Genomic DNA, 13,978 nt, shown 5'->3' on the forward strand with positions numbered 1-13,978 from the left:
AGCACAGAGCCCGACGCGGGGCTCGAACTCACGGACCTCGAGATCATGACCTGAGCCGAAGTCGGCCGCTTAACCGACTGAGCCACCCAGGCGCCCCCCTCTGACTCATTTTTAAGACTTTGAGCAAGTCCCTTAACCTCTCTGAGCTGCTGTTTCCCCACTTCCGAAGCCATAGGTGTTTTAATTCATCTCTAGGTCCTGCCGAGCAGAATTAATAGAGCGATAACAATAATAATAAGCAACACTAACTAAACTTATTGAGCACTGCTATGGGCTGAGCACTGTTATAAAAAAAAAAAAAAACCCTAGGAGGTAATAGTATTTTATAGAAAAAGGAACTGAGTCACTGAGGCAGAGAAGGCTCCTGGAGGAGGGGGATTTGATTTGGGAGGAGTTTGGGGAGGAAAGCCTGGGAATCGGACTGAGCAATAGAAAGGACCCACGGCCCCGGAGGGTTAGGCCCCGTCCGAGGTGCCCCCGCGTGGTGGTAGCGGCAGACAAGAGAGGGGGCCAGTCCCGCCCCCGGCGTCTCCTTGACAACAGCCTCCGCACATGCGCCTCAAGCTCCGACGCCGAGGCAGGCTGAGCGCTCCGAAGCCAGACGCAGGCCGGGCGGAAGCAACCCGGGCGGGCTGGGCGGCGGGAGCGCGGGTGGGCTTTTAAAGGGACCAACTCCGCCTGAGCCCGTTCGCCGACGGGGACTTCTGATGGTGAGGGCTGGGTGGCCCCAGGAGTTGGGATCGAGGAGGCAGAGGAGAAACAGGGCTGTGTAAAAACCCTCGCTCCTGCCCCGAGATGACAAGGGAGAGGGGGTTGTGTAAGTGCCCCCCGGGGCAATAATGCGATGGCTGTCCAGGGGGCAGTATGGGGACGAAGGGACTATGGAATTGCACCGTCTGGGTAATAAGAGGGAGACGGGGAGTGTGTAACCCCCCAGGACCATGAAAGGAAACTGGGACTCCAAAAGCGCTAATGGGGATAATAAGGGTGAGGTGCAGTAAATGACGCCCGCACCCCCCACCCCCCACCCCAAGGAGGGAGCTGGGGTTCTGAGGAAGAGTCAGAGAGCAGGTTGAGAGGGATCGCAGGTCCAGCTCAGGACATTTACCCTCTCCCCTCCCCTACTCAGCATTCTACCCCGTCGCGGTGCCAGGCCATGGCCAGACCACCCGCCCCGGGCTCGGTGATTGTCCCAGACTGGCACGAGAGCGCCGAGGGCAAGGAGTATTTAGCCTGCATCCTGCGCAAGAACCGCAGACGGGTGTTCGGTAAGTGCCTGCCCCTAAGCCTGTCACTCCCCTGGAAGAACAGTGTCACCTGTTGGGAGGGGTGGGGAAGGTGGCAAAGCGGTAGGGCAGTGAGGGCCTGCTTTACTACACTCCTCAACCTTGGAGACCCCTGGAAGCCCTATCCCTGGGGCCCCCGAATCTCCTTAGAGCTAATTCCACCATCAGAGCCAGGAGCATGGAAACAGCCCCAACCCTGCCAAGAACACTGTCACCAGAGAGGCTGTTGATTGAGTTCTTACCTCTGTGCCAGGCCCTCTGCTGGGCATGTTGCACAACAGACTCCCGCCTGCCCTCAACAGCACACCTTACAGACTTGTGCCTGGTAAGTAGAGGCAAGCCTCTTCCATATCCTACAGTCTCAAAGACGAGACATTCACGTCTCCCAGGATGAAGCCACCTCACCCAGCGTTGCACTGACAGGTCAGCAGAGGGGCCTGGCATCTGCTGTGAGAGCTCAGCTCTGACCAGAAGAAACAAAGCGCCAGGAGGTTTAAGACCATAGAATGACAGGGCAACCCACAGCTGAGGACTTTCAGATGCTAAGCCTATGCATGTATCATAATTCAGACTGGTTTTTTTTTTTTTTTGCAAATTAAAAGCATTCATAAAGATCTCAGTGTATTGATTCTAACAAGTTTATTTATAGTAACTGAGAATATTTTTGCTGATATTTCTCCATTGAGGAAAGAATTATGAAGAACCTTGCCTTTACATGTGGGAAATCTAGAACAGGTCATAATAGTATCAATAAAAACAATCTCATGCGTCAGACTTTATTTATTTATTTTTTTGTAATGTTCACTTATTATTTTGAGAGACAGAGTGCAAGCAGGGGAGGGGCAGAGAGAGAGGGAGACGCAGAATCCGAAGCAGGCTCCAGGCTCTGAGCTGCCAGCACAGAGCCCAGTGCGGGGCTCGAACTCCCAAACCGTGAGATCACCACCTGAGCCGAAAGTGGGCCGCTTAACTGACTGAGCCACCCAGGTGCCCCTCGTGCATCAAACTTTAAAGAAAAGTAATTCGGTATTATTTGGAATGGGCCTTGGTGCACCTAACAGAGCACAGGTGTTTGTAACAGAGCTCATCCAGGGACGCTGCCTGTGTCCCAGGCCTCCGTACCGAGTATAGAGAACCATGGATAGCTGGCACCAGAAAGCCCTTAGAGCTGATGGGTCTGATGGGGCAAGCGCAGGTTGGCCTCTTGACCCCACCTGGCTCCCTTCTTGTCCCAGGGCTGCTGGAACGACCAGTGCTGCCCCCACCCGTGGCCATCGACACAGCCAGCTACAAGATCTTCGTGTCTGGAAAGAGCGGCGTGGGCAAGACAGCACTGGTGGCCAAGCTGGCCGGCCTAGAGGTACCCGTGGTACACCATGAGACCGCTGGTGAGTGCATCCCGGGAGGCCTTCCCTGGGGTGGAGGAAAGACTGGCCCTGGACCCATCGTCTACTCCGCAACCTTGGAAAGGCGTTTCACTGGCTCCTCTATTCGTCAGAGATGATAGGTCCAACCCCAGTGTATTGTGGGATTGGTACTAGAGATCGTGTTGGTAACATGCCTCGCGCCGAGCTGGTACAAGATGGGTGCTCAGGGAACACCGATCTTCTCTTCCGGTTTCCTTCCGTTAGATGCTGATTGACCAGCAGGTTACAACTGGATCCTCCAGTATCCAGTACGTCCGGGTCCCCTCGTATGTACGAGTGGAGCTGCTTTGTCATGGCTGGGGCTGGGGCTGCATCTCTCTGGCAGGCTGGAGACTCTTCTAGAGCAGTTCGGTTTCCCCCCATCAGCCTGAGAATTTTCCCGGGTCAGCGACTTTGCTTTCCGAACCAGGCTGGTGGACCCACCGGGGACATATCTTCTTCCTGTTTCTTCCTGGCCCCTGGCCCCTCTCCACTCCGCCTCTCCCATGCTGAATAGCTGACCCTCCCCCAGGCATCCAGACCACCGTGGTATTTTGGCCAGCCAAACTGCAGGCCACTGACCGTGTTGTCATGTTCCGCTTTGAGTTCTGGGACTGCGGGGAGTCTGCACTCAAAAAGTTCGACCACATGCTGCCGGTGAGCAGACAGGTGGGCCTGGGAGGGGCCGGGAGGAGCTGGTTGTCTGAGGTGGGCTTCTGAGTACCTGCCCGGTCTGCAGGAGGCAGAATTGGGTGTGGCCTGGGGGTGCTGCCCCGGGTGGGAGAAGGCTGAGCTGGCCGTGGGGACCGGGTCTCAGCCCCAGCTCTGCCCTGGGCCAGCCAGTCCCTGCTCTGGGCCTGTGGAAGGAGGGGATCTGCTGAGACTTCTCAGGGCCCTGCGGCTGATCGGAGGTTCTGGCCCCCTGGTTACAAGCCTCACATCGGCCTCTCCCTCCCCAGGCTTGCAAGGAGAAGACAGATGCTTTCCTCTTCCTCTTCTCCTTCACCGACCGTGCCTCCTTTGAAGACCTCCCTGGACAGCTGGCCCGAGTAGCAGGCGACGCCCCTGGTGTTGTCAGGATGGTCATCGGCTCCAAGTATCCTTTGGGTGGCCCCTAGGACAGTCTGAGGCCACACCTGGCAAGGCACAGAGCAAGGGGATCAGGGACCCTGCCCCTGCCTAGCTGTGGGCTCTACGCCCATGGACAGTATCTTAAAGGCTGCAGCAGCCACCCCCCCTGCCCCCACCGGATGGGGCTCCGGGGAAGAGGGCTGAGGCTGGGTGCGACAAGGTGGTAAGCAGAGACACCCGGCCAGGCTCCTTGACCCTCCTCCAGATTTGACCAGTACATGCACACTGATGTGCCTGAGCGTGACCTCACGGCCTTCCGGCAGGCCTGGGAACTGCCCCTCTTTCGGGTGAAGAGTGTGCCGGGGCGGCGGCTGGCAGATGGGCGCACGCTGGATGGGTGGGCTGGGCTGGCCGACATTGCCCACGTGCTCAATGGCCTGGCGGAACAGCTGTGGCACCAGGACCAGGTGGCAGCTGGCCTGCTCCCCGACACCTCAGAGAACTCCCCCAGCTGATCTCTACTCCCAACCGTGACGCAAGGCAGAGGGCAGGACCAGGTCCTAAGGCTGAGGCAGGAACGTTGACCTCATCCTGAGGACTGGCCAGAGGGGCCTGTCAGGAGGATGAGGAGGCACCTTCCTTGCAGAAATCACAGCAGTGAGGTGGGGACACGAGGCTCTGTGCATCAGTGGCCTAAGGGCATCCGGGGGCCCCCTGGCCTTCTCCCTCCACCTTGGAGGGTCTGGGCTCTGGAAACTGAGGAAGTATAGGGGCAGAGCCTCAGGACTCAAGCTTCTCCCGCACCCCCCACCTGCTGTCCTCCCAGAAAGGGCGACTGGAAAGGGGGGGCATCCCAGCTGGACCCCAAGTGACTTCAATCAAGAGCCTGTATTCCTTGAGGCAACACCATCTGCTGTTTCAGATAAACCCTGAAATCTCAGTGGCTTTACTCTATAGAAATGTTTTCCTTGCTCAGCCTCACTTCAGCTGGAAGTGAAGGGATCTGGGGGCTCTGCTGAATGAACCCTGACTCTGAGGTCTCTAACACATGGCTTCCCGGTTTGCCCCGGGGCATCAGCATCCAGTCAGCAGAGGGGGAGTGACTGCTAGTGGAGGGTCACCTAGGAGGTTTCCCCGGACCTGGCCTCTGGGGTGTGCCTTCTGCCCACCTTCCATTGGCCAGCACCCAGTCACATGGTTACATGGGGCTGCAGGGCAGGCTGGGAAATGTAGTCCACCTTCATGTTCAGGGGGTGAGCCCTCCAGGCAGTACCTTTCTTGAAAATGAAGGTGTCAGGCTAGGCTTGGGAAGCAGGGCCCCGCCAGCCTGGGGTATCAGAAAGCTCACTGGGCAGGGCCAGGGACTGGACCAGGTGGGGTCAGAGAATGAGGTGCCCTGTTTGGCAGCTCTGCCCTGTGGGAAGCCAGCAAGCGCAGGAGCAGGAAAGTGAGGGAATGTGCCCATTCTTGTGTCTCACCCCTGCCCCATCCACCAGAGACACTGGCGAATGTAGGCTAAAGTATGGGGGGGGGGGTGGGGGGGGAGGGGGCGGTGCTGATGCAGAGGGCCTTTATACTTTCAGACACCCCCTGATGGTACCCTGGTTGGAACCCTGGGTTGAGGCCTGGGCTGAGTCTGAGCCAGCTGGAAGGACCTGGGGGCCCAGATATGTGACCCCCAAAGCCAGCGGACCCTTGGAGCCGCCTCTTGAGAGGGGAGCCCTGGCAGCTTTGTATACCACATCCTCACAGGCATGATCACATGCTCACACATACCAGCCTTTGTCCTAAAACACCGCCCTCCTCCCATGTGCACACCCCCCTGCTGGCACACGCAGGACGTTCATACATAACCCACCTTGGCTCACCCTCCTGGGCACACTGACCACCTGCCTGATGGCATTTACCATGTCTCCTACCCTGGGCACCACCCACAGGTTCGTCGGTCACCCCTTCCGGGGCCTAAAGGACCAGCGCTGGTTCAGAGCTGAGTCCTGAGCTTGTCCCATACCCCAGAGAAAGAACGTCCCTGTGCGGGACCCCAAGCCTCACCGTGGCACAGCCGGTGGGTTGGCTCCTGCTCCTGAGCTCCTGAGCCATAGACCTGTCCCCTGCAGGCTTCAGCTCTGCTTCCAGGCAGCCGGCTCAGCCCATTCTTTTCCGTTCTTAGCTCCAGTAGACCTTACCCGGGAGGCAACAGCAAAGCTTGGGAGTGGGACCCGGTGAAGGTCACCTCTGGGCCTGAATGTGATGCTCTAGCTACAGGTGCCTGTGTTGTGAGCACCAGCCAGTTATCTCTGGGCTTGAAACTCCCCCAGAAAGGAAGCTACTGCATCCTTCTTGGGTCCCCGCTCTGTACCCGCAGGCCAGTTTTCTCCTGGTTAGCCCTGCCCCAATCAGAGAATCACCCTGTCACCCATCTTCACCCCAAACCAAGGAGGCGAACAGTTCTCTGCTGTTTTCCTGCGTAAGGACAAGGTAGGGAGGCCAGGGGGACTGGGACCCGGAGCCCGGCCACCTGCCCTCCCAGCACCACTTTCTGTGCCCCTGCGAGCCCTGCCGCCATGTCCCTTCAGCACTTAGCAGACTGCTTATCCGGGGGGCCTCCGTGGCAGTGCAGAGCTGGGAGCCATTATCAAAATAGCAGGTGACTCCACTTACAGTGTGTTCCCTGGGCAGGGCCACATGGAAAGGGAGTGAGAAGAGCGTGCGGACACACGCATGTGGTTTCGAGCCAGCTTCACGGCCCTCAGAGGGGCCCTCCCACCTGGTTTGAAGCTCTGCTCTGGCCATCTTGAAACTCTGGACACCCCACAGTCTGTAGCGGGTCCTGGGTGTGTTATCCAGGGAGAGGGTCTGGGCTCCAGATAAAGCTCCTCTCTCGGGGGGTTTGGAGGGAGGGGCCGCTCCAGGGAAGTGTCACAAGGCCATCTTTTCTCCCTGCTTTGGTGCCCCAAATTCCACCATTAGGTTAAGCCTCACAGCAGTTCAGGGCAAGTATCTCTCCACTCACCCCACCCCTCCATGGGCCCTGAGGCTCCCTGGAAGGAAGGGGTAGTGATGATGCCCCAGACTGGGTCAGGGGTGGGCCCTGACTTTGGGAAAAGGTCCTGGAGGGCCCTGGAGCCACTGAACTTTGGGGCTCTGGAGGGAAGCCGCTGGGAGCGATCATCTTTTCCTGAGGCGAGGGTGGGGGTTAGCTCTGCTGTGGCCTGGCCCCACTGCTGTTCCCAGAGTCAGGATTTACCAGCTGCTTCTTCCTTCCCCAAACAGGCTCTCAACAGAGCCTACAGATGGGGAGTGCCATGGTCTGAATGTGTCCCCCCAAAATTTATACTTTGAAATCCAAATCCTTAATGTGATGGTATTTTAGGGACCTTTGGGAGGTCAAGAGGGCAGAGCCTCATGCATGGGATTCGTGCTCTTACGCAAGAGACCCCACAGAGCTCTAGCCCCTTCCACCCAATGAAGACACAGAAAGTGCAGACTATAAACCAGGAAGAGGGTCCTCGAGGACCCTGCTGGAGCCTTGATCTTGGACTTCCCACTTTCGGAGCTGTGGGAAATAAATTTCTGTTGTTTATAAGCCACCCGGTCTGTGGTATTTTGTTATAGCGGCCCGAACAGACTAAGACAGAGAAGCTGAGGTCCAGAGAGGGACAAGCATTTGCCCAAGGTTGCAGAGCCACGAAGCAGCCCTGATGCTCTCAGCCCTCAGCACTCTCCTCCCTTGGACCATCCCCCCCCCCCCCATCCCCTAATGCAGTCTTCAGGATTCAGCCCCTCACAGGCCCTCTCCGGGTCCTCCCAATTTTTCCAACTGTGAAGTCTGGGGCTGCCTGTAGGAGGGGAAATGCAGTGGTGACCCCTCCCTCTCCTTCCCTTTTCCTCCCCGCCCCCCACCCCGCCCCCAAAGCTTCCCAGGTCCGGCTGAGCTGAGCTGTTAAGTGAGAAGTTCTTCTTCGCTGCCAGCCTAGGCTGGCTGGCCTCTTGGGGAGCAGGGAGGACCCCAGGTGAGGAAGCTGGCCCCAGGATAGGAAGGGGCTGCAGGAATCCCCCCTCCCTGCGAAGGCTGCTAGGTGGGCCTCCGGGGCCCTGGCTGAGTCCAGATTCCGGTTGGGGCTTTCTGGTCTTGCCCTGAATCTCCTTACTCCCTAGGCAGCCTGCTGCCAGCTGTGATGCCCCTGTGCCAGGCACAGGCTTGGGGATGGGTGGGGGGGGGGGGGGGAAGTGCCCAGATGGAGGCAGGGGGCTCAGAGGCTAGGACAGGTTGGGGCCAGACCCCCAGAGGGCCAACCAGGAGATGGGAAGTGAAGCTGGGAAGTGGTGAAGGTTCTTCCCTCCCTGTGACCTCAGACCCAGAGGCTGGGGCAGTGGGGATGGAGGAAGCTGGTGCTCAACTCTATTCTAGAAAGTTGGGGTGGATTCTGGGAGCAAAGAGGACTGACTGAGGCTGGGGGTGGAGAGGGGGTCCAGAAGGAAGGTGAGGGAGAATTGGGGCCTTGGGCCATTCACTTCAATTCCCATGCATTCATTGATCTGTAAAATGAAGAGGACAGTAGCAGGCATTTCTTTGGATTGTAGCTAAATGTGTGGGAAATGTTTAGTGCTGTGCCAGGCACCTAGTTAAGGGCACAATAAATGGTGGTTGTTCTCTCCATCGTTGTTCTTATGGTAGTGGTGGCGGTTGGGCTGGAGAGGAGGGAGACCGGTCGACTGCGCCAGGGCGGTTGGATGCACACTGAGCCAGGGGTGGGCGGGCCGAGCGGCAGCCCAGCAGGGGCGACGGAGAACGGAGAAGCTCCTGGCACCAGTAACCGCTTCCGGTCCTCTCGCCCTCCCTCCCGTCCTGTTGTGCCCAGGACGGTGATGGCACCGTGGACGAGGACCCCAATGACGACCGTCTCTGCGGGTCCTGCGTCAACATTTGTGCCTCCGACTCCGGGGGCAACCTTTCCCGCGGCAGGAAAACCGAAATCGGTGAGACACGTCCCCCGAGGCCCGAGGAGCCAACCCACAATCCCGCTCTTAAATCCCCTCTTCCCCCGGCCGAGCAATCCCGTGGCATCTCTCGTCCATTTCTTGCAATGGACAGTTCCGCCTTGGAGCTAAACCCAATCCTTCTTGCTGCAGCACAAATTATTTCCTTTAATTCCGGCTTCGCCGGGACTGATAGGCCCAGGAGGGAAGTGAGGCAGACAGTTCCCAACTGCCCTCCCACCCCGCGGGGGGGAGGTCACAGCAGTTGCGATTCCCCAGTGGCCCTGACACTGTAAGTGCCAGCGGAACCTGCGCGCGCGGCGGGCACGGGCAGCGCGGGCTCTGTCCCCGAGGCTGAGCGCGGGCTCCCCTAATACGCTCTTCGACCTGCGCAAGCGACTTCGGCATCTCATCTGTAAAATGGGCTTTACCGTGGTGTCAGCCCCCCCACCCCCAACCCAGAGGGTCTGTGATGCTGAAGCGGGCGAAGTGTGTCCAGCGCCCAGCCCAGGGCCTGGAGATGCCCAATACACGAGAAACATCAGCCACGACTCTAGGACGCCGGCCTGCTCAGCGTCATCCACGTTTATACACCGGAGGTGCTAGTTCCCTCCTCGATTGAATTTCAAACGAGAAAACGCGTCCGTCAAGGCGCTTTTGCAGGTCAAGGCGCTTTTGCAGGCGGGAAAGGACCCTCGCACAGAACGGGATCTGCCACCTCCCAGCCAGGGTCGCAAGGCAAGGGGCCCGGGGCTCTGGCCCGCCGTGCACTTCGCCAAGCTGAGCGCGCCCTGGGAGCTGCTCCTATTCCACGCGGAGGAAATGAGAGGAGTGGGGAAGGGTTGGCCGGGTCGCCGAGTTTTGCCAGGCGCGCGTCACCCTGCTCTCCTCCTCCCCCAGGCCCGACCCACCCTGGATTCGGACCGCTCTGCGGGGCCGCCGCGGCGCCTGCGCCTGAGCAACTCTCTGCAGCAACACGTGGCCAAGCGGCCGCGGGACTTCTGCAGGAGCCCGGACCGCAGCTCCTCGCGAGCCAGGAGAAGCGGGGCGGGGCGGGGCCTTCCGCAGAGGGGCGGGGCCTTCCGCAGAGGGGCGGGGCGCTTGGCTCCCTGGTTCCGCGCGGAGGCAACTCCTGCCTAACTCGCTTGAGGTCCTTGGCCAGTCGGTGTCCTAGCGGCTCCCAGTGCCTGATTCCCACCCGTTCGGTCCCCCTCAGGTGCTCATCTGGCTGGAACACACCAGCCCAGGCTGAGCTTTGTGGGGAGATGGGCTCTCTGGCTTTAGCAACTGGCGCATCTCAACCCTGTGTCCCCAGCCTAGAGACTAGACTCCGCACTCCCATTGTGTTAGGTCTCGCACTGGGCAGAGGGCTTCTGACCCCTGCTCTGCTCACAGATTCCTAGGCAGGGATTCCCACGACTCCTACTTCTCCAACACAAAGAGGCAGAGGTGGTGAGACAACTGCCTGGGGGTGGGGGTGGGGGGGATGGGGCAGAGACCTTAAGGGGAGGGAGCTGACGCCAGGATTCTTTCTGGCAGGTGGCAGTCTATGCGAAGTAGAAACGCACAGAGATGGCCATTTCCCGTCTGCTGGCCAGGGGAGTTGACCCTGCAGCCTTCCCACTGCATGAACTGGAGATGACCCAAGCTCAGCTCTCTCCCACTGCTGGGGCATCAGGAGGGAACCCTGCAGCCCTCCCTCCTTTCATCTGCCTGGGGCCCTTTGACCCGCCCAGGTACCAGGTGCCTGATGCAGACTCCACCCCTCACCAATTGCTGTGCTCCTGCTGGGCTTGCTGGAGATGCTGGCACAAGTACCAGCCCCTGCACCTTGTATGAGAGTACTCTGGGGAGAAGGTGGCCATCTACTTTACCTGGCACTGGGGGGTGGGGGTGGGGGCTGGGAGCTGGGGTCAAGTACAAAGACGGCGGCTCGCAAACTGTGTCGTCTTGTCAGGCTTCTGCACAGCCTCGCTGCTGCCTGCCTGCTGCCCTTGTGGGCACCCCGGTCTTTATTTCTGGCCTTATTGTCATGGGCACCAACACACCAGCATGAGTGGCTGGAGCTAGGGGCAGGAGGACGGGCTGGGTGGGCCAGATGAGATGGTTGGTTGAGGATAGACTCTCCCAGGATGGGCACTTTTTGCTCATAGGGAACAGATCTGTGCCATGAGCGTACCTTCCTCATGTGCCTGCTCTGCCATACCTGTGCCGTATGGAATAATTCCAAGATCTGCCCCATGGCAAGGTGAGACAGGGACAAGAGCAAGGGAATGGGTAGGTGTTTGGGACACCTGGGCCTGGCTGGGGGAGGCAGTGCTGGCCCCGCAGTATGTCCCCTCTCCCTTTCTTGCAGTTGGGCTACTTCTCTATCTGGGGACTTGTGTTCTTCAGCATCTTTATGTCCTTGTGGGCCACGGGCTTCCTGGAGCACCGGAAGTGCAAGAGCATCACCCTTGTCCACCACTGGGACCGCAGTGACTTCCAGGAAGAGGAGGTGAGGCCCAGCTCAGCCCGCCAGGCCCAGAACTCCATTTCCCAGAGTTCTCACAAACCACAAGGCATGCTGGGAAGAGACTAGACTTTGGAGTCCAAAATTCCAGGATCCAAATCTGGCTCCTTCCTACACCTCCCAGGTTACTTTTCCACCTGCCCCTGATATCAAGATGATGTAAGGTTTGGTGAGGTTAAAGACTGGGTGCATTTAGGGTCTCAAAGAGAAACTTTGGCACAGGGAAGAAGGGGAGAAGCATTCCACTCACCCATCCAGCCAGCCACCCACCAGCCCATCCAAACACCTAATCACTGATCCCGAATCTGCTTCTCTCCACCTCCACTGCCCCTCCCTCCCCTGCCCCCCGTCCCCAGTCCAAGCCACCATCCATCATCGTTTCACCTGAACCACTGTGGTGGCCCTCCAAAGGTCTCCCTGCTCCTGGACTTGCCCTACTTAATTTCTTTTCAGCTGCCAGGGTGATCTTTTGAAAACACAAATCATATTGTGCATTGTCCTCCCCAAAGCCTCCCAGTAGGATGCATTCTCATATGGGATGCATTAGGTTAAACAGATGTGGGGGGAGTGAAAAAGCAGGAAGGAAACATTGAGGTAACAAAGTCAGTGTGAATGGTGCCCCCTAGAATAGTGCGGTATACAACTCATGTGACCTAAAGAATGGCCCTGCCTTTGCACACGTGGTTCCTCCCTGCCGCCGCCACCGCCACCACCACCACCACCACCGTGGGACACTGTCTTTCCACCTTCTTCTTACTTAGCATCGTTCCTGCATAGGACTTCTTCGCAATTACGTATTTGTGCTTGTTTGTTTGATGTCTGTCTCCCCAACTAGACTGTGAAGTCCATTAGGGCTCGGGCTTTGTCCAGGTTGTTATCCCATTGTATCTAGCATCTACTGTAGAAGAGTGTGCAGTCAGTTTTAAGTTACCGAACACACTAACCCATGATCTATTACACACTATATCCAGCATCCATCCCACCCGGCTTTCATCTGCTCACCCACCTAGCCATCCAACCATCTATGCACCCACCTGCCCTTCCACTCACCTGCTTGTGCGCCCACTTACAGACACGTGTCAATTGGTGGCCTGTCCGGTTTACCCACCCATTTGTCTTCCTACTGCCCACCCATCTGTCAGTCTATCCAGCCCTCTCCCACAAGTACATCCATTTGTTGTTTACATTTGTTTTTACCTTCCCATCCATCCATCCATCCATCCATCCATCCATCCATCCATCCACAGGCTCTTAGCCAGGCCCTTGAGGGGTGGGGAAGGCCCTGCAGAAAAAAAAAATAAATGGAACCTCATGCCTGTACTTCCAGAGCTCCCTGCACAGGCGGAAAAAGATGGGGGCTCCCCCCACCCCAGGGTTGTGACACCCAGCCTGTTGGGTTGCAGGAAGCACATCTATCGCCTCTTTGGGCAGGAATGTGTGTGTTTGCTTCGGCCCCAAAGGGTTTGCTTTGGGCCCACGACCCAGTGATAGGCTTGAAGGAGTCCTTCAAGGACTGCCCCCGCCTTCCCCACCTACTCCCCAGCTCTTCAGTCATCCTCGTCATGGTGAGGGAGCTTTGGGCCCTTGCTTTGGAAGGACCATACCCTCCAGAGTGGGCTGGGATCCTGGGGGCCTGCCCTCCAATTCTGACAACCCTCCTTGCTGGCCCCCTGCTCTGTGTGGTGATGAGTTTCCGGGTGTCCGTCATCATTGTACTGTGCCATCATCAGCAATGGCTGATGCCTTTTCACACGGGCAACCCCATGTCCATGACCCGAGTGTGTGCCCCTTTGGGGTGGCAGAGGGTGGGGGCACTGTTCTAGACTCGAGGCACAATATGGGCGTCTTCAGATTCCTCCTACCCCTACCCACCTGGCTGGGCTTCAGGTGATGGCCATAGGTCTGCCACAATCAGCAGAACTGTGCCCAACCTGGTACTGATCCTCCTCTTGGGTCAGGTCTGTTACTTGCTGGCTGAGCAGCTCACCAGGTGGGGTGAGTGAGGGCAGGGGCTCACAGGGGTGCCCAGGAATCATTTGAGTCCTGGGAGCCCTGAGGCAAGGCTCCATACACCTCAAAGCCTTCAGCTCCCATCTTGGTGTCCCCAGCCTACTCAGCCACCCTCCAATGAAGATGGCCAGGGGCGCATGGCTGGCATTAAGTGCAAGTGGGTTGGGGACAGAAGCATATGGACTGACCCTGCTAAGCTGTGCCTTCCTCCTTACAGCCAATAGAACTCTGACCATCTCTGCCTTTTGCCCAGAGATGCACAGAACCCAGACCTTCCACGAAGACCTTCACTTTCAGAGTCTTCTTCTTTGAGTTTGTCGATTTTCTACTTTTCCTTCTACATGGCATTCTTCAAAGGCAGGGGAGGACCCCCTACCCCACCCGGGGCTGTTGCCTCCCAACAAAGTGGGCCGACAGAGTGGCATCATCCTTGAACCTCCAGATTTGTTTCTACCAAGGTCTTGCCATTGACCTTGAAATTGGTCCTCGATTTCCCTGGGCTTCAATTTTCTCAACTGTAATGTGCTAACACATCATTGGGTCAATATGAAACTTCAACACCTGCATTCATTCATTCACTCAGCCCTCAAGGTGGCCCAGGTCTGACACCCCACTTCTCAGTGCTGCCGTTTGTCTTCATTGCCATCTTTGTCGCAGGTTTCCTGCCGGCACCCCTCTTTGCTGTGCTCAACAACTGGGTGGAGATCCGACTT

The 13,978-nt window shown here is 57.9% G+C and overlaps 1 protein-coding gene across 2 annotated transcripts; it reads left to right on the forward strand.

Annotated features, from left to right (window-relative positions):
* The first annotated feature begins 381 nt into the window (after positions 1–381).
* Positions 382–4,703, forward strand: CPLANE2 (ciliogenesis and planar polarity effector complex subunit 2). 2 transcript variants are annotated; one of them, XM_060621144.3, is made up of 6 exons: positions 382–710; positions 1,130–1,268; positions 2,522–2,674; positions 3,225–3,349; positions 3,652–3,788; positions 4,029–4,703. In XM_060621144.3, exons 1-6 carry the CDS (start codon positions 708–710, stop codon positions 4,276–4,278), a joined length of 807 nt encoding a protein of 268 aa, XP_060477127.3. In that variant the 5' UTR covers positions 382–707; the 3' UTR covers positions 4,279–4,703. The 2 variants fall into 2 exon arrangements, with proteins under 2 accessions (XP_060477127.3, XP_060477130.3); XM_060621147.3 differs by lacking the exon at positions 382–710 and adding an exon at positions 713–817.
* The last annotated feature ends 9,275 nt before the right edge of the window (positions 4,704–13,978 follow it).

This window comes from Panthera onca, chromosome C1, assembly GCF_046562875.1.
Source record: "Panthera onca isolate mPanOnc1 chromosome C1, mPanOnc1 haplotype 2, whole genome shotgun sequence".
NCBI classification, from domain to species: Eukaryota; Metazoa; Chordata; class Mammalia; order Carnivora; family Felidae; genus Panthera; species Panthera onca.